Source organism: Penicillium malachiteum (genome assembly GCF_028827825.1).
Source record: "Penicillium malachiteum strain IBT 17515 chromosome Unknown utg000003l:1.0-4950554.0:1.0-4952489.0, whole genome shotgun sequence".
In the NCBI taxonomy this organism is placed as follows: domain Eukaryota; kingdom Fungi; phylum Ascomycota; class Eurotiomycetes; order Eurotiales; family Aspergillaceae; genus Penicillium; species Penicillium malachiteum.
Window position 1 is genome coordinate 1,801,728 of NW_026643096.1, and position 24,331 is coordinate 1,826,058.

The window sequence follows — 24,331 nt, forward strand, 5'->3', positions numbered from 1 at the left end:
AGCATTTAAGCGCGACACTTCCTGGCATAGCAAGAGTATGAGTTATAAAACATTAACATCAACTCCAAAAAACTATAATATCAAAACCCGAGGTTCCTAATTTAAAGAATCGGCAAATGACCGATTAATTGTATTAGAAAACAAACCGCTCCAGACCAAGCCCGAATGCGGCAATGATGATGATTGCCCCACGGAGCCCCTCCACCGGACCTCAACGCGCCGGACTAGACGGCTTCTTCTTTTCTTCTTTACTTTCCAGCTCTCCCTCTTCGATCCCATTTTCGTGATACCCCTTTTTTTCTTCTCTTGTCCCACCTTGGTTAGTTATCGCATTATACAAACTTGCCCCTCGTTCGTTTGCCCCGCTCTAACCAGCAACATTCAAACAGCATCGTCATTCATCATGCCTGGTTTCGCGCAAGCTACTGATCTCGGTGCCTGGAAGGAGCTCCAGGAGCACCACAGCACTTTGGGTCGTAACATTGTTTTGAAGGAGTACTTCGACAAGGATCCTCAACGTTTCGAGAAGTTCAGCCGTACCTTTGCTAACACCGTCGATGGCTCCGAGGTCCTCTTCGACTTCTCCAAGAACTTCATCACTGAGGAGACCCTCTCCCTGCTGGTGAAGCTCGCTAAGGAGGCTGGTGTTGAGGAGCTTCGCGATGCTATGTTCCGCGGTGACCACATCAACTTCACCGAGGACCGTGCTGTTTACCATGCTGCCCTCCGCAACACCTCGAACGAGCCCATGCAGGTCGATGGCAAGAGCGTTGTTGAGGATGTTAACAGCGTGCTTGAGCACATGAAGGAGTTCTCAGAGCAGGTTCGCAGTGGCGAGTGGAAGGGTTACACTGGCAAGAAGATTAACACCATCATCAACATCGGTATTGGTGGTTCAGACCTGTAAGTTCTGTCCTGGCAACAAACATCTCTGGTCCAATTGTATTGGCAACAGAACCAAATTCTGATCATCTTTTCTTTTAGTGGTCCTGTCATGGTTACTGAGGCTCTCAAGCCCTACGGTCATCCCGATCTTAAGCTGCACTTCGTTTCCAATATTGACGGTACCCACATCGCCGAGGCTCTCAAGGACTCTGACCCCGAGACCACTCTCTTCTTGATCGCTTCCAAGACCTTCACCACCGCCGAGACCTGCACCAACGCCAACACTGCCAAGTCCTGGTTCCTTAAGTCCGCCAAGGAGGATGCACACATTGCTAAGCACTTCGTCGCCCTCTCCACCAACGAGGCTGAGGTCACCAAGTTCGGTATTGACAGCAAGAACATGTTCGGCTTCGAGTCCTGGGTTGGAGGTCGCTACTCTGTATGGAGCGCCATTGGTCTGTCCGTTGCCCTGTACATCGGTTACGACAACTTCCACCAGTTCCTGGCTGGTGCCCATGCCATGGACAAGCACTTCCGGGAGACTCCTCTGGAGCAGAACATTCCTGCCATCGGTGGTCTGCTGAGCGTCTGGTACAGCGACTTCTTCGGTGCTCAGACTCACCTGGTCGCTCCCTTCGATCAGTACCTGCACCGTTTCCCTGCCTACCTGCAGCAGCTGTCCATGGAGAGCAACGGAAAGGCCATCACCCGCAGTGGCGACTATGTCAAGTACACCACTGGCCCCATTCTGTTCGGTGAGCCTGCCACCAACGCCCAGCACAGTTTCTTCCAGCTGCTGCACCAGGGTACCAAGCTCATTCCCGCCGATTTCCTGATGGCGGCCGAGTCCCACAACCCTGTCGAGGGTGGCAAGCATCAGGTCATGCTGGCTTCCAACTTCCTTGCCCAGTCAGAGGCCCTGATGGTTGGCAAGACCCCTGAGGAGGTTCGCGCTGAGGGTGCTCCTGACAACCTGGTTGCTCACAAGACCTTCCTTGGCAACCGTCCCACTACCTCTATTCTGGCCCAGAAGTTCACTCCTTCCACTCTGGGTGCTTTGATCACCTACTACGAGCACGTCACCTTCACCGAGGGTGCTATCTGGAACATTAACTCCTTCGACCAGTGGGGTGTTGAGCTTGGCAAGAGTCTTGCTAAGAAGATTCAGAAGGAGCTGGAGACTGCCAACGACACTGGTGCTCATGATTCTTCTACTGGTGGACTGCTTGCTGCTTTCAAGGCGAAGGCCAAGCTGGCGTAAATTAGCCCTTTATCCATGTACACGGCGGCTATGATGAGCAACGATTGATAATTTGCCATATTATGTTTCAAAATGACAAACTGAACTTTTCATTCCATTGTAATCATCCTTAGTTTTCTGGATTTATGATTTATGAGATGGTGAAACATAAAATAGGTTGTTTCTCTAGTGGTTTAGTAGGGGCGGGTCTACCGCAATCTGATAGCCGTGCCCAGATGTTGATATGAACAAGTCGCCTCGACTCCGCGGCTTGTGGCTGAACACCTCCGTCGCCTCTCCGCGCCGACTTGCCATTCCACCAGTATACGCCAGCGCGGGGCGGCTTTTCTCCCTCTGAGTAATTATAATCATAGAAATGTCTCTTCTATCACCATTGACTCGGTTCTCGACTGTGGCACTTGCGCTTGCGACAGCGCTGTGGCATGCAGGGACCGTCGCGGGGAGTACCATCATCAGTGGCCGGGAAGGCTACAGACTTGGAGAGGAGGTACCAGTATCATGCCTCAACCGGACTACGTGAGTATCTCATACTGAAATTATTTTCTGATGAATCAATGCTAACACAATGTTTATAGAGAAGGAGAACATGTATGCAGCTTTCCTCTAAAACATACCCCATACAACATCCTCTACTAACACGTCAAAAATCAGATTACAGACAGTCTAGGAAAACTCCAATATATCCCATTCGTAACATGCAACGAAACCTCTCGTCCTCTATCCTTGCACTATGGCGTCTCCGAAACAATCACCTGCACTATTCCCGCCCTCTCAGATGAAATGTACCACCTATTTGAATACTACGTCCACTCCGACGTCCCAATGACATGCCGCGTGCCCACATCTCCCCTCTCCCCGTCTCCAGGCTCCTCAGAGAAAAGCGACTCGGACGACGAGTCCAGCGAAACAGGTTCCCTCGCCGCGTTGAGTGAGAACGGACCCCCATTCACTCCTCTCACCATCGCCATCCAGGGAACCTTGCAACTTAGCCACCTGCACATCTGGTCCGATATGAACATGCTCATGCATGACATCGCCTCAGACGCAGCAGTGCAACAGCAAAGCTCCACGAAACAAGGTCTCCAAAGCGGACAACCCGGCTACGTCGTTGCGGGAACTGCATACTCGACGCCGGAGTTTGAAACTGCGGTTAAGAACATCGAGGAGGACCCAGACGAGAACGCCGTTGTTGTTTCACTGGCTGCGCGTGAACCATGGACACTTGGCCACGGGACGAAGGTTGTGCGCGGTGAACCGCTAACATTCTCGTTCCATGTTGCGTGGTTAGAAGGTGGTGCTGGTATCGGCTGGCCGGAGCGTTCTGAGACGGATTCCTTCTTAGGACTTGGTGCTGTCGCTTCCAGTGGATCTGGAGCTGGGTCTTTCTTCTCGCGCCTGTTCTTCTTTGTTATGGCTGCTGCTGTTGGTAGCGTGCTTGCTCTTTACTGGGAGCGGAATGGACAGGGCTTCAGGGGGGAAGGCTGGATGGAGAGGTGATGGCATTTTGGGCGCGCCGCCTTCTCGGGGAAAGGGTTCTAGTGTTATCTTTGGGAATGGTGGACGTGCTAATGGCTACGGAGGGTATTCTTCTGCTGCTGCCAATGGCGCTGGAGCGAATGGTAATGGCAATGGCAATGGAAGTGGATATGGAGGGTATGGTGGGTTCCCTACTGGTAAGAGAGATTGATTAATCTTGCTGATGGTGAATTTCTATATTCCATGGATTATGATATGAACAGTATAGTATAGTATGTTATATTTGTGTATAAGTGTATGGGAAAATGGCTGCGAAGGATTGATGTTTTGAAATAATATCAAATGCATTTTATGTCTCTAATGCCAGTAACAAGATAGTAAGAAAAGAAAACAATAATTCCACATAGAGGTAGTTATACATGTTGAAACACAGATCGGGGCTCCAGTTCCGCCGGTTTAGCTCAATATCAATCAGATCAAGCCCATCATCCAGTCAGTCTCAGTATATACAAGATACCGACCGAGCAATCAACCAGGGCAGCCCGAAAAAGAAAACACAGCAGCTAGTAGGCACGTAAAAAGCCTACCAACCCTGAGCCTGCATACGCTGAATCTTCTTCACAGTCTCATTAAACGAAAACTTGAACAGCTTCCGCCACCTCGACCGTCTCAAGTTCTTCCTGACCATACCCTTTCGCACATGGAACCGTTGCTCATTAGCACTGTGCTTAACCCGATTCTGAGCACAAGTCGACTCCAAAAGACGGATAGCAGCAGCGATATCCACACCCTTCTCAGGCTCAACATGAACCTGTCGACCAAGCGAAGGTCCCAGCTTCAGCTCTGTCGCCCGGCTAGCAAGGCTAACGGCGGCGTGATCACGCGCCGCAGAGGCAAAGGTTGTTCCTGAGATCTGGTCTGCGATGTGACGGCTGCGGTAGTTCTTGGCTGTGTCTGTGGGCTCGGGGCGAGCGCCCAGGTCAAGCTTGTTGAGGATTGCGTCGAAGTCGGAGGTGGCGGACTTGGGTGTTGCGGCTTGAGGCGCTGGTGTGGATTCTGTGGATGGGGATGTAGCCTCGGTGGTTGTCTGTGTAGGAGCGGAATTGCTTGGTGGTTGCGGTGAAGAGGCGGAGGAATTGAAGCGGAGGGTGCTGAGGAGGATGGGTTGTTGCTGCATGATGCGAGGTGTGTTGAGCAGCCATGGGGTTGGTCGGGCACGGAGGCCGCGAGCCAGACCGCGGAACTCCATTTTTGAGGAATGAAACAGAGCACCTGGATTTGATAGAACTACTCCAATTGTGAGGATGTAGTTGGAGCGCTGAGTGGGAGAATGTGGTGGGTGGTGGAAGTTCTTAGCAACATCGCGATAACATTTACCGTCAAGAAAATCCGGCCAATTGGAGATCACGTGCATCTCCGCATAAGTTAGTGCATGATGATTTTCTTGAGCTATTTGACTACACTCGGATTATTCTCGGAATTCGATTTAAGAAGAAATATTGGGGAATTTCAATTGAAATTTATTAGGATTTCAGTTTTCCCAAAATTAACATGTCTTCCCTCAATATTGCAACTCTGCCGCGCATTAGTCGTGATGCCCTAGCCGCGCAGCTTAAGGCCGGCACCACCCCCGCCAAGCTAGTCATCATCGACGTCCGCGATTCAGGTATGACCGAATTCCATGTTCAGAATGGTTTAAAATCGATATGCTGACCTGTCCAGATCATGTCGGTGGCCACATTCGCTCCTCAACTTGGGTCCCCAGCTCAACACTTGATGTCCGCATGCCAGAGCTTGTCCGCACTCTCAAAGACACCGAGACCGTTATCTTCCATTGTGCCCTCAGCCAGCAGCGTGGTCCTTCTGCCACTCTGCGCTATGCGCGAGAGCGTGAGAGTACTCTTGGTGCAGAGGAGAGCCAGAAGCAGGATATCCGTGTTCTGGAAGGTGGATTCGTTGAATGGCAGGAGAAGTATGGCAAGGATGAAACATTGACCGAGTCATACGTGGAAGACATTTGGCAAGATTACTAGCTACTTTTTGAACTTCATATGCCTCTAATTAGCAGCTAGATAGGTACTGGCAGTGCTTGCTTTTTGCAGCCTGGCCGTTTATGTGATATGACCAGATTAGAGAGATACCACGAGGGCGATTTATCAGAATAAACATTGATTGACCATATTCAAATCACTGAGTCCTCCTACTAGTCATTTTCTTGCAAATTGAAGTTTTCGATAACATGAGGTCTATTTCAATGAACTCCTTGAACTTGAACGCAATGTACATCCACAGTGTATGTATGTGCCGGCGGATACCAGTAGCGGGCTCAGCCTGAGTGCCCTTGGAATCATGATGAAATTGAACATTGCACTGCCAGTGGCATGCACTGTGCTTGTGCTAGTAGTAATAGCCTATAGTTTGTTCAAGTTGACATACTATTGAGCTACACTGGTACTATACAGGGCATCGATCTCGGGAATGGCTATGCATGAAACTGGGGGCAACTTGAAGCTGCAAAGGAGCCAATGTTGGAAGGCATACAGATAGTTTTAGCCTTCGGGAAGTATTAATTTAACTTTTTAGGAGCTTGAAACTGTAAATGATTGTATTCAGAGCATCCAGACAGTGAAATTGGGTATTCTGCTGTGTCTGCAACACGGGATGATCCTGTGGCTGAGAGCTGGAATACACATTGTCCATATTGTTCCAAAACCGAGGCGAGGACCCTCGTGGAGCTCCTGTCTGCGGCAGACCCGACATGCGGTGCTCACAAGCATATATGAATATGCATAGGCCATTGAGGAGAAGTTTGAACATTGAAGAATATTACAGGTCCCAAGATCGAGAAAACAAAATCCAAGAAAAGAATACAGGAAGCATGATCCAAGCCTCCCTGTTCCTCGCTGCGCCGATTGTCCTGAGGCTTTACCAAAGCCCGCCACGGTCACAGCTCCTAAGTTCTCAGTCCATATTGTCCTCCTATTGTTCCTTTCTTTATCCGCACTGTGCCGTTTGTCCTGAGGTCTTCCTAAACCCGCCGCGGTCACAGCTCCTGAGTTCTCGAATCGCGCGGTCAGATGCTACCGGTGTAACAAGTGATGCAAGCAAATTATTTGAATGCGCAAAGTCGAAAAATTGTCGAAGCCAACTGTGCTGCTTGTCTTGAGAAATTTCATTGAGTAGGTTTTTTTTTGTTTGTGTGCCATGGTGGTCTTGAAGCTGGTAGACTAAGCTTTTGCCTGGAGCATGATGATAAGCTTGTAGATGGAGCTTTTGGAGCACGTGGATGAAGGATGGAGTTTGCATATGCAGCTTTTGAATGGAGTATATGGATGAAGCGTGCAAGCGGAACTTGAAGATGTAGTATGTGGAGATGCCTGTAGATGAAGCATGCAGATGGAGCTTGTAGACGGAGCTCGTGGTAAAGTTTTCTTTTCTTTCTATTTTTTTTGTATGTGTGTGCTCGCAGACATCGAATGCCCGGTTTCTTTTTTTGTGTGCAGATTTATGCGAAGAACCATGTGTGGAAATTGTAGATTGGAAAATGTCAATGAAGACAACAGCGGCAACAGAGGCTCGAGGTGTTCAAGGTTCGAAGAACACGGTTCGGGGGATCGTGGCCGGGGCAGATAGTCCGATTGTCCTGAAGTTTTGAATGAAACCCGCCACAGCGATCAAGCTCGAGGTCGAAGTGTTGTCAGAGCAAGGCTGATTGTCCTGAAGTTTCATCTAAACCCGCCACGGTAATAGCTGCCCAAGGCCATGATCATTTGGGGCTCGGCCCCGTTCGGATCGGGAGTGCGGATTGTGGAAGCCAGCTGCGCCGATTGTCCTGAAGTTTCAATTAAGCCCGCCACAGCTATCAAGCTCGAGGTCGAATTATCGTCAGAGCAAGGCTGATTGTCCTGAAGCTTAATTGAAACCCGCCACGGTCACAGCTGGATATCGTTGAGATGATGTGGAATGGAATTTTTTCTGGGTCAAGTGTGGAAGCTTGAGAGGAGCAGAGGCTTGAGTTGCCAGAAGCTTGAAGTGCGAAAGTTCAAGGGTTGAAGCTCGGGAAGTAGTAAAAACTTGAGCAGTGGAGACTCAGAGCAAGAGCAGAAGCTTGAAGAGTGAAGTTTGAATAGCCTTGAAACCTGAGAAATTGTTTAGTAAGGATGTGAGGAACTGTATGTGGAGTGTGTACTTACCTTCCACACCGGACCCAGAAAGGAGATGAGAAGATGTAAGAGGAGTTGGATTCATGGACCTCATGGACTTTGTGGACGCTTGTTGTGTATCCATGTGGATGTGAGAGATCATACAGAGTATGATGTTGTGGGATGTTGTTGGATGTCAACAACAAAGTGGAGGAAGATGTAAGAGACCATAACAAAGTATGATGTTGTGTCATGATGTTGTGTTGTTGTTGGATGTCAACGTGTTTGAAAAAAGTGGATGATGGTCACAACAAAGTGAGGGTAGATGTTGACGCGTGTGGTCAGATCCAGGTGGTTGAGACGCGTTGTTGTGTTGTCAAAAAAGTGATTGAAGTCAGTCCATGAGGTCCATGAGCAAAAGATGGAAGTGTCAAGAAGACAGTATAATGAAGTGAAGATCAAGTAATATGATACTCAAGAGCTATCTTGATGATCAGGCAAGGCGTTGTTGATGAAACATGTTGAGACATGATGGAAGATTGATGGAAGCATCAGCCAGAGGATGAAAGTGTGAGATGTGAAATGGAAAAGGTGTGGGGAAAAAGGAAGAAGAGGTTTCAAAGTAGGAGAGAATCTGGGGAATTTATACCCTGGGGGTGGGGCCTGGAAGATCACACATGGGGATTTGGATCAACCAATCAGAAGCTCAGAAGCACCACTGAAGTATTCAAGCATCTCTCTCAATATCAAAACAGCTGAGCCTCGATGCTTATTTACTTCACGCTCCAAGATCACCACCCCCAGAATAAGCGAGTCAATCAAATTCCAGGATCGCAGATTCTAAGCGAGCCCTCTAACTCGAAATCCCCATGCAAGTACATGAGTACCTACACTGTTTACGAGAAACAAATAATAGAGACACCGGTGATAACTCTGGGAAACATTTCAAGCAGCAAAATTAGGTACAGTAGTCAGAAATGATCAGCATCAATAAAGCAATCGCATCGCACAAAATTCCGTGACCCCATCTAAGGTTGCATTTCCATCTAATTGAATGCCTATGTGCTGACCTTCTGGAATCTGTTCAACGAATCCATCGTCAACTAATACTTTAATATTTTTGTCGCCAACATGAAATATGATGAGATCGTTAGTCAGGGTGATCCCATACTTCCTAGAGATTGCCTGTGCCAAGTCGTTGGTTGTACGTTCTGACAGGTAGATTGCACGGTAAAACTGTTGAGAGTTCTCCAGCATGAGGCGAACATAGAAGCATGCCACTATGAAATATCGAGTCAGCTATGAACCTGAATTCTGGAGGACATTGAGCTGGAGGAGTACCTAGCGAGGGTGGCCGCTCTGAGGATACAGCACTAGACGTCGATCCAATACGCTGTCTTTGATTGACTGGTATTCTGTGAACCCCAGCCTCCCTGACACCATCATTAGTACCAAGGGACGTGAAACCTTCTGAGTCACTATAATTGGATTTATTATCATCCATCGGAGAGATCTCAGAGGAGTTGTCGCTCTCCTGGTAATCCAGCATATGAACTGGGTATAGATCTGGGTCATCTTCCTTGCTTCCACGGAGAGCTAAGATGGTTGTTGGCTGTGTAAAAAGAGCCATTTGTTCGAGTTCGGCCAACTTGGAATCCATTCCATGATTGCTTGGATGTTGCATCTCAAACTTTGAACCGGGCATTGAGTCAAGAACTTGATCAACTAACTCTGAGGGCCCTCTCTTGCGCTTCTGTGCAACTGGCTTCGTTGTAGCACTTGATATCTTCAGCTTCAGCTTTTCTATCGCCTTGGCAAGATTATCATTGTCATTAGACATCTTCCGTTCAGCGCCATGGTCACGGAAGAGCTGTATTTTGCAGAAACTGATTTCTGGGTCTTCGGGGTGTAGAAAGTCAACCGGAGACGCCAACTCCTGGGTCTTCACACAAAGGCGAATGGGCATTCCTTTTACTCCTTTTGAACGGGTAAAGTCGGTGGATAGGAAATGAAGCCGAATCAATATATCGCAAAGAGTGGAACCCGTGCCAGTGGAAGAGTCCATTTCCCAAGTAATACAGAAACCATCGAAAAATTCTTGTTCAATCTGATATTGAAAATCAGAACTTACAGGGCCAGAAAATTCAACAGCGAGCGGGAAATTTTCTTTTTGAGAATTTTTACTAATTGCCTTGGCCTCTCTCCACAGTTGCCAACAAGCGGCTGGGTTCGATCTTGGCGTATCTTGATCAAATGCCACTCGGACAAATGTGCGATATTGTTTGGTTTGACCATTGACCACATGCGGCTTGGAATCAAAGATTGATAGCTTATAGGCCTGTCCCTTGTTGAGGTAGCTCAATGTTGGATCTTTGATATTCCGAGTCAGCGCAGTTGGGGCTCCTAACACCGCACAAAAGCGAAAGCTATGTAAGATTTATTATATTAGAATCATGAATTGAGCATTTGAATATGGGGTTGAAACATTAGTGAACTTACCCGTTGTCTTTCCATGCCGTAAAAGACTTGTCATGTTTATTTATTGGAAGAGATGTGGGGTTTGGATCAAAATGCGTCCCATCATCAGAGATATCCATTATCTTGTAACTTGATGAATTCATTTTCACATCTGGAATTGTTTCTATTCCCGAGTTTTCCCATGGTTGAAATGCAACCTGAGAGGAAATATCAAAGCTAGAAGTCCAAGAATCATTCTGGGGGATACTGGATGAGCCGCCCGGGACAGAATAGATATCTTCCATTCGCACCAGATGCTTTGGAGAATATTGACCATCATTTCCGCACTGTGTGGTTCCAGACATTTTTGTATGATCGATCAATGGCAAACTAGTATGGTTCAACTGGTGAGAGTTGAGGTCTGAGTGGAATGCTTGCGAATGATTTGGGTGGGACATGTTATGGGACGTAAAGCCTGGATAATACGCTGCTGTATTATTATCCAACGTGCACTCCATTGTGGTCGATTTCCTGTTTATCCTTAGCTTTTGATGTCTATTTGTTGATATGTGTTGATGTAAGATTGCATACTGTGACTGTGAAGGTTGATTTTCCGTGTTTTCTTTATTAGACTGAGGATGTGAGACTTTGTCGTGGGGTTTGGTCAAAAAACAACCAGCAAATCTGTCCTGAAAGGAGTTGAGTAGCTCCGTACTCGGTTTGTGGGAAATTCTACACGTAAATCCAATTGATTAGCAATGGAATGACTTAAAACTAAAGAGTTCTTATTTGAAAATAAAACAAATTTACCTCTCGTGAAGCATGACTGTCGTAATCCAAGCACAACTTGAATTAACTTGAATGTTGCGGGGAAATTCCAAGGGGTGACTACCACTGAGTAGTACTAGTAGGGTATAGTTGGAGCTTGAACATTCCAGATATCAAGTTGCCCCTACTACCTAGTATGCGACAGCACTTGAGTAAATCAAATGTTTGGTTCAAGTTGTATAAAAGCAGGAAATTTCAAATGTGCATCAGGGCGCCACGCTTTTTAGTATATAACGAAATACGTCCGCATCCACTTTCAACTGCCAATATCTTTCTCATTATTCGTAGTATTTTTTTTCTGTTGCAATCCTCGTACATTATACGACTTCGGGTACCCATAACGTCCTCTTATCTGGAAATTGACACAGTTGTCCATGAGTGGCATCGTGATACTATTGATCTGCACAAGTGGAGCTTAAGATGCAGAGAGTACTTAAAAATGGGACGGTAATCACCTTTATGACGTTCAAGAATTTCCAAAATGGTAGGACATAGGTAGTTTAAAGATATAAGATTGGTCGGCAAGTTTCTCCGGATCCATTTCCGCGTGCGGGCTCTTTATCCCTCGCTCGGAGTCAAGGTGAAACCAACCCTGGAACCACTCAAGTGCTTAATAAGTGCTTAATGTGGAGAATGACGCGGCGGGCGGCGGGCTGGCTCCACCAAGAGCTTTGTCCTTCTCGAATTCTATTGCTTCAAGGACTCCGTGGAGTTATTCTATAGAAAATAATTGTACTTTTTAAATAAAAAAAATTCAATCCTTGTGCCGACTAACCTTGGAATCATTCTTGGAACATGTACTTTTGCACATGCATGACATATGTACTTTTATGACAAGAAATTAAATCAGAAATTTTATCCCAAGTCAACCCCCTGCATGTCAACTGGTGTCATGGATGTACTCTGTACTTCATTACGAAGATCCCGGTGTGTTTTATCGCTTCAAATGATGTGATACGGAATAGCTGGAGCAGCTCCAAAATTATGATGATAAACTTAGAAGTGACTCTTGATGTCGCCTCCATCAATCATCGGGTCCTGGAGACCGAAGTCCAAGTCTTACGAGAAGAAATTTGGCATCTCAAAAACCAATTGTTTGCGCATGCGAACTGCAACGACGAAGGTATCAACTCCCAACCCAGTGCAATGGTCAATAGAATGAAGGGAGAGGAGTATCCTTCACCTCCACTATCCGGGATTGAGCCACCAACCCAATCTATGATGAACCTTGGAATGAACCTGAGAACCGAGGGTGGGGCAAACTTGAAGCTGGAAATGTACGGAGACGGATTATTTGATACATTTTTAGATTTCTCTTGTGTTGTATGATGTGCGTATATAAGCAACCTTGGAATGCAATCAATCGGTATTTTTCTGATAAGAAGACCTAATATGGCGGGGCTTTTTTGGGATGTCATGGACGATTAAAAGGGTTCAGTGACTATACTAGCACTTGAGATATTCTTGTAAATTTTTCTACAACAGTTTTCAATGATATCTTTCAATGTTTGTTTCAAAATGTTGGAACCAGTGGGGCTCTGTCAAAGCCCGTAGGTTGTCAAAGCCCGCACCTGGGCAGACTGTCAAACCAGAACATGACATCCAAGGTTCGCTATTGAATTCTCCGGAATACGATCGCATATTTCAATTCATATTTACAGTGGAAATCCCCCTTTTCTCAAAATAATATCTTAATTGATTAATACCCTGATGTGATGGATCTACAGGTCCAGGCGGAACAAATAATCGATTAATCATAGATGTTCTGGTAATGTCTCCGCACCGGATGAACGAACATGGGAATCCTGGTCAAACATTCGCCAAACCCCGAGAATTTGCAAATAGGAGAGCGTGATGTTAGTGGAACCTTTCGATCAGCCATCTATGTCATAAAAAAAGTAAACATTCGAACCTTGGAATTGAATGACTTCAGATCGGATCACTACTTCCTTGAGTTCAAGTTTAATTTATGGACCAATACATACCTAGGCACCTACCACGACCAGTGGCACCCATCTACTAGTAGTGGCTTATATTTTTCAAACCCACCGAATTTTTGCTATCATGTACTTTTCTATTTCTGTGTACACTATAAGAGGTAAGAGCATATTTTGTATTCATATCCCCTCATCATGCAGAACTCTCCTACCGAATCATCGAGCTCGTCAAGCCCATCAAGCCTATCGGGTACTAGCATACCTGCCAGTGCATTATCAGATACGAGTAACTCCTCACCAAGTTCAGTGCAGAATGTGACTCGGTTCTCAGAAAATGATATAATGGGGATAAAATTTGAGATAACTGTAAGCTCGCTCTGATGTGTTTCTCAACGTAAATTATCACCACTCTCATTGGTACTAATTGGGTCTTGGGACCTAAAGTCTAGGTACTCGCAGCTAGAACCGGTCGGCATGGGTGTCTCTGGCGTTGTATGGTATGAACCTCATTGTGAAGTTAAATATTTGCCATTCTGGTATATCAAGCTTATACAAGATCAGTTCCGCGATAGACGTCTTTACGCCAAAAACCGTGGCACTTAAAAAGCTGGCGAGCCCATTCGAGTCCTCCGTTGTTGCAAAGCATATGTTTCGCGAAGTCAAGTTACTGAAGCATCTTCAACATTCCAATGTTGGTTTACTTCCCCCTTAAATCTAATCAGATGGAAATCTGATCACATGGATTCTAACCCTCGATTGTAGTAATCCATCTCAAAGACATTTTCATCTCACCATCGGAAGATCTGTAAGGATGGGGTTTTTTTTGCTGATCAACTATTGCGTTGGATCTAGTTGACCTAAGTTGCTTACATTGGTATTCTTTAGTTATCTTGTGACAGACTTCCTACCAGTCGACCTTTATACACTCATAAAAACCAAAATTCTGGAAGACCAATTCACTCAATACTTCATTTATCAAATAAAGGGCAGTGTTCTCTAGCTTTCATCTTAAGAATCGCACCTCACAATTCTCCAGCGAGGTTTGAAATATGTGCACTCAGCAGGTGTTATTCACCGCGACTTGAAGCCAGAGAACATCCTTGTCAATGAGAACTGCGATCTTCGAATCTGCGATTTTGGAATGGCTCGCACCCAAAAAGCAGAAATGACCGGCTACATGGTGGCAAGGTTTTACCGAGCGCCTGAGATAATGCTGACCTGGCGTCAATATGATGAAAAAGTCGACATTTGGAGTGCCGCCTGTATCTTTGCCGAAACGATGATTGTGAGTCCACCTCTCCCTGGCAAGAACCATATCGATCAATTCGACGTGATTACACGAGTATTGGGCACACCACCAGGTGGAGTGATCTCTCAGATAACAGCTGAGGATGTGAGTGATACGATATGTCTGCTATAGAGGAGTACTCTTCACTAATTCGTCACATCAGACCTTGGATTTCGTTAATTCGATGCCAAAGCGAAGACCGACCCCATTGTCCTAGTTTATCCCAAAGGCAAATAGCAAGGGTATGCTCGAATGATGCGCTAGCTCGTACAAGATTACTATCACTGACTATTCTAGCCTTATCACTATTGAATTGGATGCTTCAGTATGACCCCAAGCTGCGACCTTCGGCGGTCGAGACACTTAAATCTTCCTATCTTTTGCCATATCATGCTCCTGCCGATGAGCCAAAAGCACCCGACGAGTTTGATTGGTCTTTTCTGGAGGCTGATTACTCTACTGATCTTTGGAAATCCCTTATGTACTCGGAGGTTCTACACTTTTACCGGGGAAATATCGGGAGTGATGGAGGTAATGCAGTTTCATCCAATGTTTTTTTTAGGCCGGAAGCTATGCATTTGAATAAATCGCCCACGCAGGGTTTTCAATAAGATGTTGGTATGACCGACGGAATGCATGAATGAATTGCCAGTGGTCAGCCATCTATGTCATAAAAAACAAACATTTGAACCTTGGAATAAATTGGATTATTTCAGGTTTTATTTATAAACCGATACGTACCTAAGCAACCGAACCTACCTATCAAAGATTGAGAACCTTGGAATAATATGAGCTCTGCGGGGATGCATCCGATAGGGTCGGCACGGTCCTCATGTCCAGAAATCTACTAATCTAGCTCTTCAATCATATCACGAGGAAGCTCTGAAGCAATGGTCATGCCAAATACGAGTTGGGAATATACCAGTCACCTCTATAATTCTAGAACAGATGGTTAATATATCTGATTCTATCACTCAAACACACAGGCGTTCATCATCAACCGGAGTACACAACAAGTACCTACCCGTGGACGCCGTATAGGTAGGTACACCCCTGTTCCTGGAAGTCAAAGCTTTCCCCACCCCCACACCTCAGGAGCAATTATTGTTTCCCCCTTCAGCTAACGTCAGGTCTTTCAGTTGACTATCATTGCTATCCTCCTGCTCTCTGCACACACGCACGTATCTACTTTCAAACCCTTTGTCTACGACGCAACCAGGATGGGCCAGTTCTGCTCACTCCAAGAACCCTTCTATACAAAGCTCAGCCGAGGGCCTCGACTCATCAACCAGCCCGAAACCCGGATCACGAGGTTCGATCTTTCTCAGGATTCTGTGGCTCAAAAGTCTTCAGTCTTATTGGAAACCGCTATTGGCAGCAATGAGAATCAGCAGTTTCGTGTATCTACCGTGATCGAAACGCACTCTGCTGCGTTCATTGTTGAGTAATATCCCAGAGTAAGCTCATCATGTCCAAAACTTGAAGAGTACAAGTGATGGTTTGCGTAATACTAGCCTATGTGATCTAGGACCCTCTGAAGCTTTCTGACACTGCTGTCTTGGCTCCTCTTGCAGTATTCCTAGTCCGCGACAACCCACTCACAACCAAATATGTGCGAGAGCTCATTCATAAGTATCTCCGGGAAGACGATGTCCTCTGCTCTGACTTCCTTAGGACCATAATTTTCGTCACTGAGCAAGATACTGTTGACGAGAAAGTTCGTTTATGTCTCGCTTCATTCGGTTGTAAGACACTGTATATTCTACCTACGACCTATAGTATCACGAAGGGACCGTACTTCTATTCCTGCCAAGGTCTTTTTTCGGACCCCAAGGCTGTATCCTGATACCCAGGAAGCATTTGTGCTGAGCACTGTTCCTTCCCAGAATGACAAGAATTTGTAAGTCAGCATACATTTCCCTAACAAACACTAACGCGGGTTAGATACATGAACTTAAATGCATCTTCCGATGGTGCGACAACTCTTTGTGTGACTGTTCCATCATGGCACTAGTTTACCCCTTCAGTCGAATTTCCTCTCGCGGGCCTGAGAGTAGCCGTAAAGGACATATTCCATTTAAGAGGCGTCAGAACTACTTGTGGTAATCGAGCCTATAACAATCTGTACGGTAATCAGGATATCACATCTGCCACGGTCCAGAAGTTAATAGACCATGGCGCTATTATCGTTGGGAAGACAAAGACGGCAGAGTTCGCTGGCAGCCAGGGAGTCATTGGAGACTGGGCAGACTTTTCCTATGCTTTCAACCCGCGTGCTGATGGCTACCTCAGATGCACAGGGAGCAGCATGGGAAGTTCTTCTGGCATCGCCTCATATCCCTGGCTTGACGTGGGTCTCGGCAGTGATGTTAAGACGCTGAACATATGAGGATCGAAAGACTTGCTCACATATCCACAGCTGGGGGCAGTGTACGAGATCCTGCCATCAACCATGGGATTTTTGGGTTTCGACCATCCCAGATGGATCTGCGGAGCCAAATACGCCACTACCCTGCGAGTAAGTCCTGCTTTTGTGGTGGAAGAAAATATCTGACATTCTCTGTAGGCAATTCCATAGATCAGGTCATCTTGCTCGAGACATGGAAAACATGATTAGATTTGTTCGTCACGGACTCAACTTGATTTCTTTCAATGAAGAGGTAAGACTCACCATGTCGGAAGTTCAGCGTTTGAGTTAACTGAACCTGGCAGACGTATCGGCCTAAATGCGTCCTATATCTCGAGGAGTATGGATCAGACCGAAAGGATGTCCAGGAAATTATCGAGCATGTCATTTCCCAGTTGTCCAAGTGGCTGGGCACGGAAGCCGTCCGTGTTTCTCTCGAATCTCTCTGGAAAGAAACAAACCCTATAGGAACTTCAGAGTCCTTCGACGACTACTTCAAGACCGTGAGTACTTCTAATTAACTGAGTAATCGGCTACTGAAGATCTATTTTGGCATTTAGACTTTCATGGAAGTACTTGCTAGCGATTATTGGTCCCATGAATCCCAATTTTTGCAAGAGTACCAACGGAAGTTCAAATCAGCACTGTATGTATGCAAAGTCACTCGTTGATTATGGCAAGGAACACTACCGGAATAGGGTAGATGACACAAGTACATGTACTGACGACTCTCAGGGATCTTGGGGCCTCAATCACCTCTGCTCAGAAGCAAGCTGCTATCGAAAAAGTTCGACTTCATAATTCGTGGTTCACTAAGCATGTTATCTCTGCTTATGAAACTGTTATTGTTATTCCTCGGTACAATCTACAGTACCGCGACGATTACTTGGGGTATATTCCGCGTTCACATGCTCGCCTCTCTTGTCATTTGCACGAGTACTAATGTAATGAACACGCAGGCCACCTGAAAATCGAGAATTCTTTGGCTTTGATTCCAACCTCCATGCCACATTTGCTGGACTGCCAGAACTTGTGGTTCCAAGTATATGGAATTGTTGATTCCTTCTTAGTCTATTCGATGATTCCAACATTTGGGTAACCTGATTCTAGTCGGCCAATTCCCCTTCCATTCTGGAATATCAAACTGCGTGGAATTCATCCCTGTCTCTTTCTCTATCATAGCGAGTCGAGGCATGTTTACCTTAAACTTCTTTTTGTACCTCTATGTGGCTAATGGAAGACCGCACAGATATGGATATTGGGCTATTAGAGCTTATCAACGACTTCTTGAGTCAAAACGGCCTTTCCACTTCCGTCCTAACAGGGAAAACTGCCTTCCATACAGAGACCAAATCCACGGCCGATGGAGAACATGAACGGAACATGAACGGAGATCACCGGCCTAGAATCAGGTAGTGATAAAACCATCTACCAGAGCCAGGAAAGAAGTGTGTAATAGCTTTACATCTCGGAATATCTCCGATCCCATACACTAGAATGGTCATTTTTTATGTTTCCATAATAGTATTACACGATATATTGAGCCTCTATGTATATGCTCTACATCTGAAGACCTCCTCCGAAGCCAACAGGCCGTCTACGACCCCCATTCTCTGGCACAATAGCCAGAACCTTGTAGATCTGGCCCATGGAGCCGCCACCCTTCTCTACCAGCCGCTTCCACCCAGTCTCGAGAGTCTTCTTATGCTCATCATTATCAGCCTTGCGAATGAGTTGCTCGATACGCTCAGTGATACCCATAGCATTGAGGAAATCACCCTGTTCAACAGGACCATGGACCTCAACCCCGTCACTGCCCTCGATAGCTGCCTCGGCAAGGGAGGTGAAGTCAACATCGGCACTGACATCCACCTGACCTGGGGCTGAAAGCGCAGGTACTATGCGGTGGTGTTGGATGCCGCGCAGCGAGTTAATGGGAATAGTAGACATGGTTCCATAATCCATGATCAGAGCCGCACCTGATGGTGTCTTCTTCTGCGGCACATTAATGTCGACGGTTCCCTTCTTATTAGCAGTCGCAGAAGTAGAATCGCCACCGATACGGCGTGCAAAGTCAGCAGCGTAGATCCTGCTTTCGGGACTGACTTCGATGGTTGAGCCGGGCTGCGACTTGAGCGCACGGTAGCGCTGAGAAATCTCGGGGATTACAAGAGATGAAGGTGTAGAGGCTTTGGCCTTGCTCAATTGGAACTCAGGCTCGCCCTCGATGTTCTCTTCGACGGCCTTCGGGTTTAATGTAACCAACAACTCGCGCCATTGAGGAACGTTTTTTGGTCTGATAGGCTGGTGCAGCTTTTGAGGTCCGGTAGGAGTCATGATCTCTGTCTGCTCTTGGATTTCGTTTTCGGGGGATGGAGGAACGGATTCGAATGCGTGGATTGGAAGAGCGTCGAAGAATTCATGTGCGAAGATGAAAGGTGTTTTTCCTTCCTCTGTATTATTCCATTAGTATTTCTGAAATCTAAATGTTTCTCGGGAATATTTACTAACCATGTGGTAGCAAGCGAATATCCTCCACCCAGATTACTGGCACATCGAAGTATTTGCAAGTACTTCGGTGACCAATATCAGTTTCCTCCATGGGAGCATCGCCACACAGAAGCTTTCTCTGCACTTCCCGCAGTGTACCGCTCGCCTCAACCAGGTAGATTGCCTCCACACTAGATGAGAAGCTCTTGAAATTGCGGAATGTCTGGGACATGGTCAGTCTACTCGATATTCGGAGACCATCTCGCAATCACTCACCCGCAGCATATCGTCCATCAGTGTTCCCTTTCCCGGTCCAACCTCCATCAACTGAATTCCTTCTCTTTTCCGTCCTTGTGACATCCATTCCGCAATTGTCCAAATTCCAATTAACTCGCCGAAGACCTGAGATATTTCGGGGGAGGTGACGAAGTCGCCGTGTTTGCCAAAGACCGCGCCTGTCTCAGGACGTGTTGTATAGTAACCACCTTCAGGGGATGTCAAGACTTGGCGCATAAATGCCGCAATTGGAATTGGCCCTGTAACCTGGATGTTTGTCGGGGCTGTCAGGACTGGACATATACGCCTAGTTTTGTTGGGTTTTTGAAGCTATACCTTCATAGCATGAGCTAATGTGCGGGCGAGGGGTGTTGACCATTCTCTAGTCTCAAATGTCGAGTTCCATCGTCGCCCACACCGAGGTACTAAAGTCTTGCGAGAGCTCCGCAGAGTATGCGATGCGGCGCGCCGAACTGTGTTCATGGTCGCGGAGATCCGGGTCAATGGATTCGCCTAGAGTGATGCGCGTAAGAAATGGATATCACCGAGATCGGAAAATCCTTGAAGTGCTTGACTTACCAAAAAATATATACCCTGTTGCAGCCACTCAGGGAACAGGAATTTTGACTGCAATTCCATCTCCGCAAAAGCTCCGCGACACGTGATGCTATCTTATCAATAAACTTGAAGCCGATTGGCTAAGGGTCAATAGCTCTGTGGAAGCATAGCAACTTTGGGGTAGTTTGTTATAGCAAGGTTGAGAATTCTAACAATCGATTTATTTCACATTCAAGTCGTTAGCACCGGTACTGGTTCAGGTTGGTTATGTAGTATCCCGGGCCCCTGCCAGTGGAAACTTGCCCATAGCTGGTACTACAAGTAACTATTGGAAGCACTAGCAGAACCTTGGTCAAAGTAGTACTGACATCTAGAGAATATGGAGTCCAGGTCTGCTACAAGGTCGACTTGGTTCAAATTCAACATTAGTTCCATTACATTTGAATAATCATACATATCATGAGATTGAGGAATTCAAGAGGCTAAAAGCAAATACGAGATACCTAGTTCCATGACAAAGAGGCCCCCAGGGAATATCAAACCATCGATGATTCGCACCCACACACAATTAGCGCTGCTGTCGTCGAGGACGAGATGGCGGTGTATCAACCATCATCTCGTCACTGTACAATCCAGAAGATGACTGCTTGCGACCACGCACGTCGAAGCCAAAGTTGCCATTTTGATAATCGGGGTTTGCCTGACGCTGGCGGCGATCGCGATCGGCCTGGGCACGCATATCGTTGTAAGGGTTGTGGGTGGTCGGTGCTTCTCCAGCAGCTTTGAGTGTCATGGACAACATGCGTCCATCGGCCTAAGAGAAAATTAGCAAACCCTGCATATCCCAATTCCATTCTTTAGCTTCAAACGAACTCTCTGGTTGTGGAAATTGGCAATAGCATTCTCAGCATTCCATTTTTCTTCAAAAGCAAGCTCAGCCACAACTTCTGGGTTGTGGGAGATAACGCGACAGCTGAGCATAGGACCGGAGAGAGGCTCCAGGGCTGACTGGATATCTGCAGCTGTGGTTCCGGGCGCAAAGTTGCTAGCAATCACCACAAAGGGACCAGAGGCGCCCTTGATAGACAAGCCAGTCTTGGGTTTGCGAACGGTTGCCTGGGGTGAGCCGGCCTGGACAGCGTTCAATATTCTATCGGCATTGGAACGACGGTTGTTCTTGGGGTCACGGCTGTTCTTGAAATCACGGTTGTTCTTGGGATCTTTCTTTTGCGCGGGGGCTGCAGCGACTGGGTTGAGCTTTTTAACGCGCGAATTGGTGGCAGTAGGAGGGTTAGACTTGTTGCCGCGAAGATTGGTGGTGGAAGCAGAACGCTGAATGTGGATACCAGGAAGACGTTAGAGAATATGTCCAAATTGTATGCTGCCGGCTGATAAGATATTTCAATTCTGGGGTCCTTTCCTTACCTGAGGCCCAGTAATGCGGCTGGCTAAACTGCCAGGCTTTGCGGACTGAGACTTCTGGATACCTCCACTGGGTGCGCTGACACGACGGCCCTTGCGATCCTTTCCAAGGATCTGGTTTGCAAGGTCCTGGTTCTGTTTCTTCAGACGATCTATATAGAGAAGTCAAGAGGTCAGATTGGCAGGGTAAACAGGGTATTGGAGGGATGCTGTTGCAAGCTACCTGACTTGATGATCTCGTCAAAGGAGACGGGTTTGTTCTGGGGCTTTTTTCCCATAGCTGCAGCTTTGTTGGTATTTGTTGAAAGAATTCAGACGACGCGTGCAATTGAAAGAATATGCGACGGGAGAATACTGAGAGATGAGACGGCAGGAGGTGAGCGGAAGATGCGACGGCTCTCGGGAGTGGAGAAAAGCTTCAGGAATCAGCCGCAATACTCACATTCATTGGGACCACCTGACTTCCCTACCATTTTTGAGAATTCTTCCCTCCTTCACTTTTGATAAGAAATTTCATGATTTAATGGTCAATTTTCTGAATATAGTTAATTTAATTTATATTATCCTCGTTTTAACCCAGGAACTGGATAGGTCTCCATAGTAAAATACTACAGTATATACAAGTTCAAGTTCATTAGGTTCTACTACTATAGACTCCGAGTCGGTCGCGGGCCTTCCTATTTAGGAAGAACTATACTTGCCCAGGTGCAAACTTGAAGTTCAGACGATTTGCTTCACTTGATCTTGTTTATTCTGCATCTGTTCCTACTTTCCCGCGAACTTCTCTGTGAACATCACTTCAGCCTCTGAATACAAACCAACCTTTCGCTGCAGCTGTTCCAAACGCAATATTTTGCTTAATACATCAAGATGGCCCAGCCTAGCCCTGCAAAGCATGTAGGACATCGCTCCTCGTTCTCGCTGTCCATCGTATCTCGGATATCTTCAAAGCGTCAAAGGTAAGTAGCAAAATAACCTCAAACAAGACAGATACTGAATAATACTTGCAGCATCATAGAATCACCGGATCTACAACCAACCTGTGCTGAGAGAGGTCACTACCCAGTGTTTAATCCTCAAGACCCACGGCATAATCCGAGCATGGGCTCATGCCGTCGCCAGGACAGCCACACCTCATCTTCAGATTCACAAAAACAACCTAACTGGGTCCAGGATTTCCCTCGAAGGTCGCTTCACAAAGCTCGTTCAGGCCTCTTGGCGATTAGAGAAGGATTGCGTCGTCGTTCACCTGCATCTACCAGTCAGGATGATTCAATTCTTCATAGTCGCGGGCAGTCAAGTGTGAGCACACAGGAAGACTTGAACTTTGGGATTGCTCTCTATCGAACAAATAGGCCTCTACTAGCGGATGAGCCAAGTCTTGATGCCATGATGCGAGCAGCATCATTACATCCACTGGTTAGTATCGCATCAGCCCCGGAGATGCTGCAGACTTATGAATTGGTTGGGGATGACTTGGTATTTCATCAAGACGTGAGTATACCTTTCCATCGGCCACTCTACTCCAGTGGAGACGGCTGCTTCGACTCCCAGTTTTCTCCCAATGGCAGGGGGGGCCCAAGGAGGGAACAAGGCAGCTGTTCATCCAATGCAACCAAATTGTGGGATTCTTGAAGCTCATTTCAATGCGCCTACAGATTGGAAGAACATCCGCACAATCTCGACAAGCTCCGCTAGTGGCGAAGATACGCGACGACAGAATTTGAAAGCAGAGTCATCTGAGACAGCAGACTCATTTGCTTGCACGAGGAATAGATTATTATTGTCAGATGCCAAATTTCTGCAGCTCGATCGAAATTCAAACGACGTTGAAAATTCCATGCACTGGCGCGAATCTTCAACTAATAAAGGTGGCAGAGACACCATCCAGTCGGTTGGAGAGCCGCAATTTCCGAAGGCTAGAAGAAATTCTTCCATGTATAACTCCTCCAGCATTTGGAGTACTTTTAGTTCAAACGCCTCGTACAGATGCCGGAATCTGAGTGGTCTTCAATCTGAAGCATTTGAAACACAGGAGCGATTAGATCTGGTCTTAGATCAAGAAATCCCCAGTCGAGTGGCCTCGATAAGTTCAAATTCAAGCTTAACAGAAGGTTCACTTGAAGTCTTGATTGCTTTTCCTGGTCTGCACCAGGCACTCCTAGAGCAATGGAGGAGCGATTCAATGGATGAGAGCATTGCCGAAGATGCCCAAATTACACATATTGAAAACACAAATGCAAATATCTTCGACAGGGCAGTCGCCTTGACTACATCTCCGAGAACTTCGGGTCCCAATCTTCTTCCTGACACACCACACCAAACCTATGAGACCGTGAAAGTTCACGTTCCCTCTGAATATTCTGATGAGATGCAATCATCTAACCCACTCCTAGTTTCACTAGAAGGGGCCCTCAGAGGTGATACAGAGACTGTAAGACAGCAGCAAACCCATTTTTCAAACTCAGCACCGAAGGAAAGCTCATTGGCAGAGTTCATATTTACTCTCAATGGAATATCTCAAAAGGAGGGAAAGCCTGCACCGCAGCAATGCAAACCAGCGGAGAGTTGTTATTCATTTGGCTTGCATATCTCTTTGAGAAGTGTGAGTTTATTATTCAAGTAAAAGCACTCACAATACCTACTGACCTGAATTAACTGTAGGACCCCGAAGAAAGATTTGAAATGAACCCATGGGGTCAACCAGATTTCAACCAGTTTCTAATCGAACGGCAATCTATGGCTGAGGCTCGTTTCTTTAACTCTTTCTCACTCTGGGGGTGGGACAATGTAGACCCACCTCTCGATGACTCCGATTATTCATTCTTATTCACACGAGGCAGTGCAATGTCAATTGATCGGACATCAATGACATCAATGTCGTCTCCACTGAACTCTCCTATT

The 24,331-nt window shown here is 46.5% G+C and overlaps 9 protein-coding genes across 9 annotated transcripts; 5 read left to right on the forward strand and 4 right to left on the reverse strand.

The window, feature by feature from the left end:
• Positions 1–403: 403 nt before the first annotated feature.
• N7483_006998 (glucose-6-phosphate isomerase) lies at positions 404–2,146 on the forward strand (the record flags this gene model as incomplete). The annotated part of the gene is made up of 2 exons (XM_057090435.1): positions 404–903; positions 985–2,146. The coding sequence occupies 2 exons, from the start codon at positions 404–406 to the stop codon at positions 2,144–2,146; spliced, it is 1,662 nt and encodes a 553-aa protein (XP_056945176.1).
• Positions 2,147–2,501: 355 nt separating this feature from the next.
• N7483_006999 (uncharacterized protein) lies at positions 2,502–3,643 on the forward strand (the record flags this gene model as incomplete). The annotated part of the gene is made up of 3 exons (XM_057090436.1): positions 2,502–2,662; positions 2,722–2,734; positions 2,798–3,643. 3 exons carry the CDS (start codon positions 2,502–2,504, stop codon positions 3,641–3,643), a joined length of 1,020 nt encoding a protein of 339 aa, XP_056945177.1.
• A 562-nt stretch (positions 3,644–4,205) lies between these two features.
• Positions 4,206–4,871, reverse strand: N7483_007000 (mitochondrial 37S ribosomal protein bS21m; the record flags this gene model as incomplete). Its single annotated transcript, XM_057090437.1, has 1 exon — positions 4,206–4,871. One exon carries the CDS (start codon positions 4,869–4,871, stop codon positions 4,206–4,208), a length of 666 nt encoding a protein of 221 aa, XP_056945178.1.
• Positions 4,872–5,173: 302 nt separating this feature from the next.
• N7483_007001 (phosphatase YCH1) lies at positions 5,174–5,655 on the forward strand (the record flags this gene model as incomplete). The annotated part of the gene is made up of 2 exons (XM_057090438.1): positions 5,174–5,288; positions 5,345–5,655. The coding sequence occupies 2 exons, from the start codon at positions 5,174–5,176 to the stop codon at positions 5,653–5,655; spliced, it is 426 nt and encodes a 141-aa protein (XP_056945179.1).
• Positions 5,656–8,751: 3,096 nt separating this feature from the next.
• On the reverse strand, positions 8,752–10,586 carry N7483_007002 (uncharacterized protein; the record flags this gene model as incomplete). The annotated part of the gene is made up of 3 exons (XM_057090439.1): positions 8,752–9,044; positions 9,106–10,190; positions 10,264–10,586. The coding sequence occupies 3 exons, from the start codon at positions 10,584–10,586 to the stop codon at positions 8,752–8,754; spliced, it is 1,701 nt and encodes a 566-aa protein (XP_056945180.1).
• A 2,595-nt stretch (positions 10,587–13,181) lies between these two features.
• On the forward strand, positions 13,182–14,860 carry N7483_007003 (Mitogen-activated protein kinase HOG1; the record flags this gene model as incomplete). Its single annotated transcript, XM_057090440.1, is given in 8 exon segments — positions 13,182–13,352; positions 13,446–13,483; positions 13,548–13,681; positions 13,709–13,802; positions 13,872–13,975; positions 14,000–14,379; positions 14,601–14,825; positions 14,837–14,860. The coding sequence occupies 8 exon segments, from the start codon at positions 13,182–13,184 to the stop codon at positions 14,858–14,860; spliced, it is 1,170 nt and encodes a 389-aa protein (XP_056945181.1).
• Positions 14,861–15,494: 634 nt separating this feature from the next.
• Positions 15,495–17,740, forward strand: N7483_007004 (amidase-like protein; the record flags this gene model as incomplete). Its single annotated transcript, XM_057090441.1, has 8 exons — positions 15,495–15,713; positions 15,803–15,991; positions 16,412–16,624; positions 16,694–16,792; positions 16,987–17,184; positions 17,242–17,327; positions 17,417–17,572; positions 17,641–17,740. The coding sequence occupies 8 exons, from the start codon at positions 15,495–15,497 to the stop codon at positions 17,738–17,740; spliced, it is 1,260 nt and encodes a 419-aa protein (XP_056945182.1).
• Positions 17,741–18,241: 501 nt separating this feature from the next.
• N7483_007005 (S-adenosyl-L-methionine-dependent methyltransferase MidA) lies at positions 18,242–20,086 on the reverse strand (the record flags this gene model as incomplete). The annotated part of the gene is made up of 5 exons (XM_057090442.1): positions 18,242–19,134; positions 19,193–19,394; positions 19,448–19,714; positions 19,784–19,960; positions 20,027–20,086. 5 exons carry the CDS (start codon positions 20,084–20,086, stop codon positions 18,242–18,244), a joined length of 1,599 nt encoding a protein of 532 aa, XP_056945183.1.
• A 487-nt stretch (positions 20,087–20,573) lies between these two features.
• Positions 20,574–21,705, reverse strand: N7483_007006 (uncharacterized protein; the record flags this gene model as incomplete). The annotated part of the gene is made up of 4 exons (XM_057090443.1): positions 20,574–20,819; positions 20,879–21,337; positions 21,431–21,579; positions 21,651–21,705. 4 exons carry the CDS (start codon positions 21,703–21,705, stop codon positions 20,574–20,576), a joined length of 909 nt encoding a protein of 302 aa, XP_056945184.1.
• Positions 21,706–24,331: the final 2,626 nt, after the last annotated feature.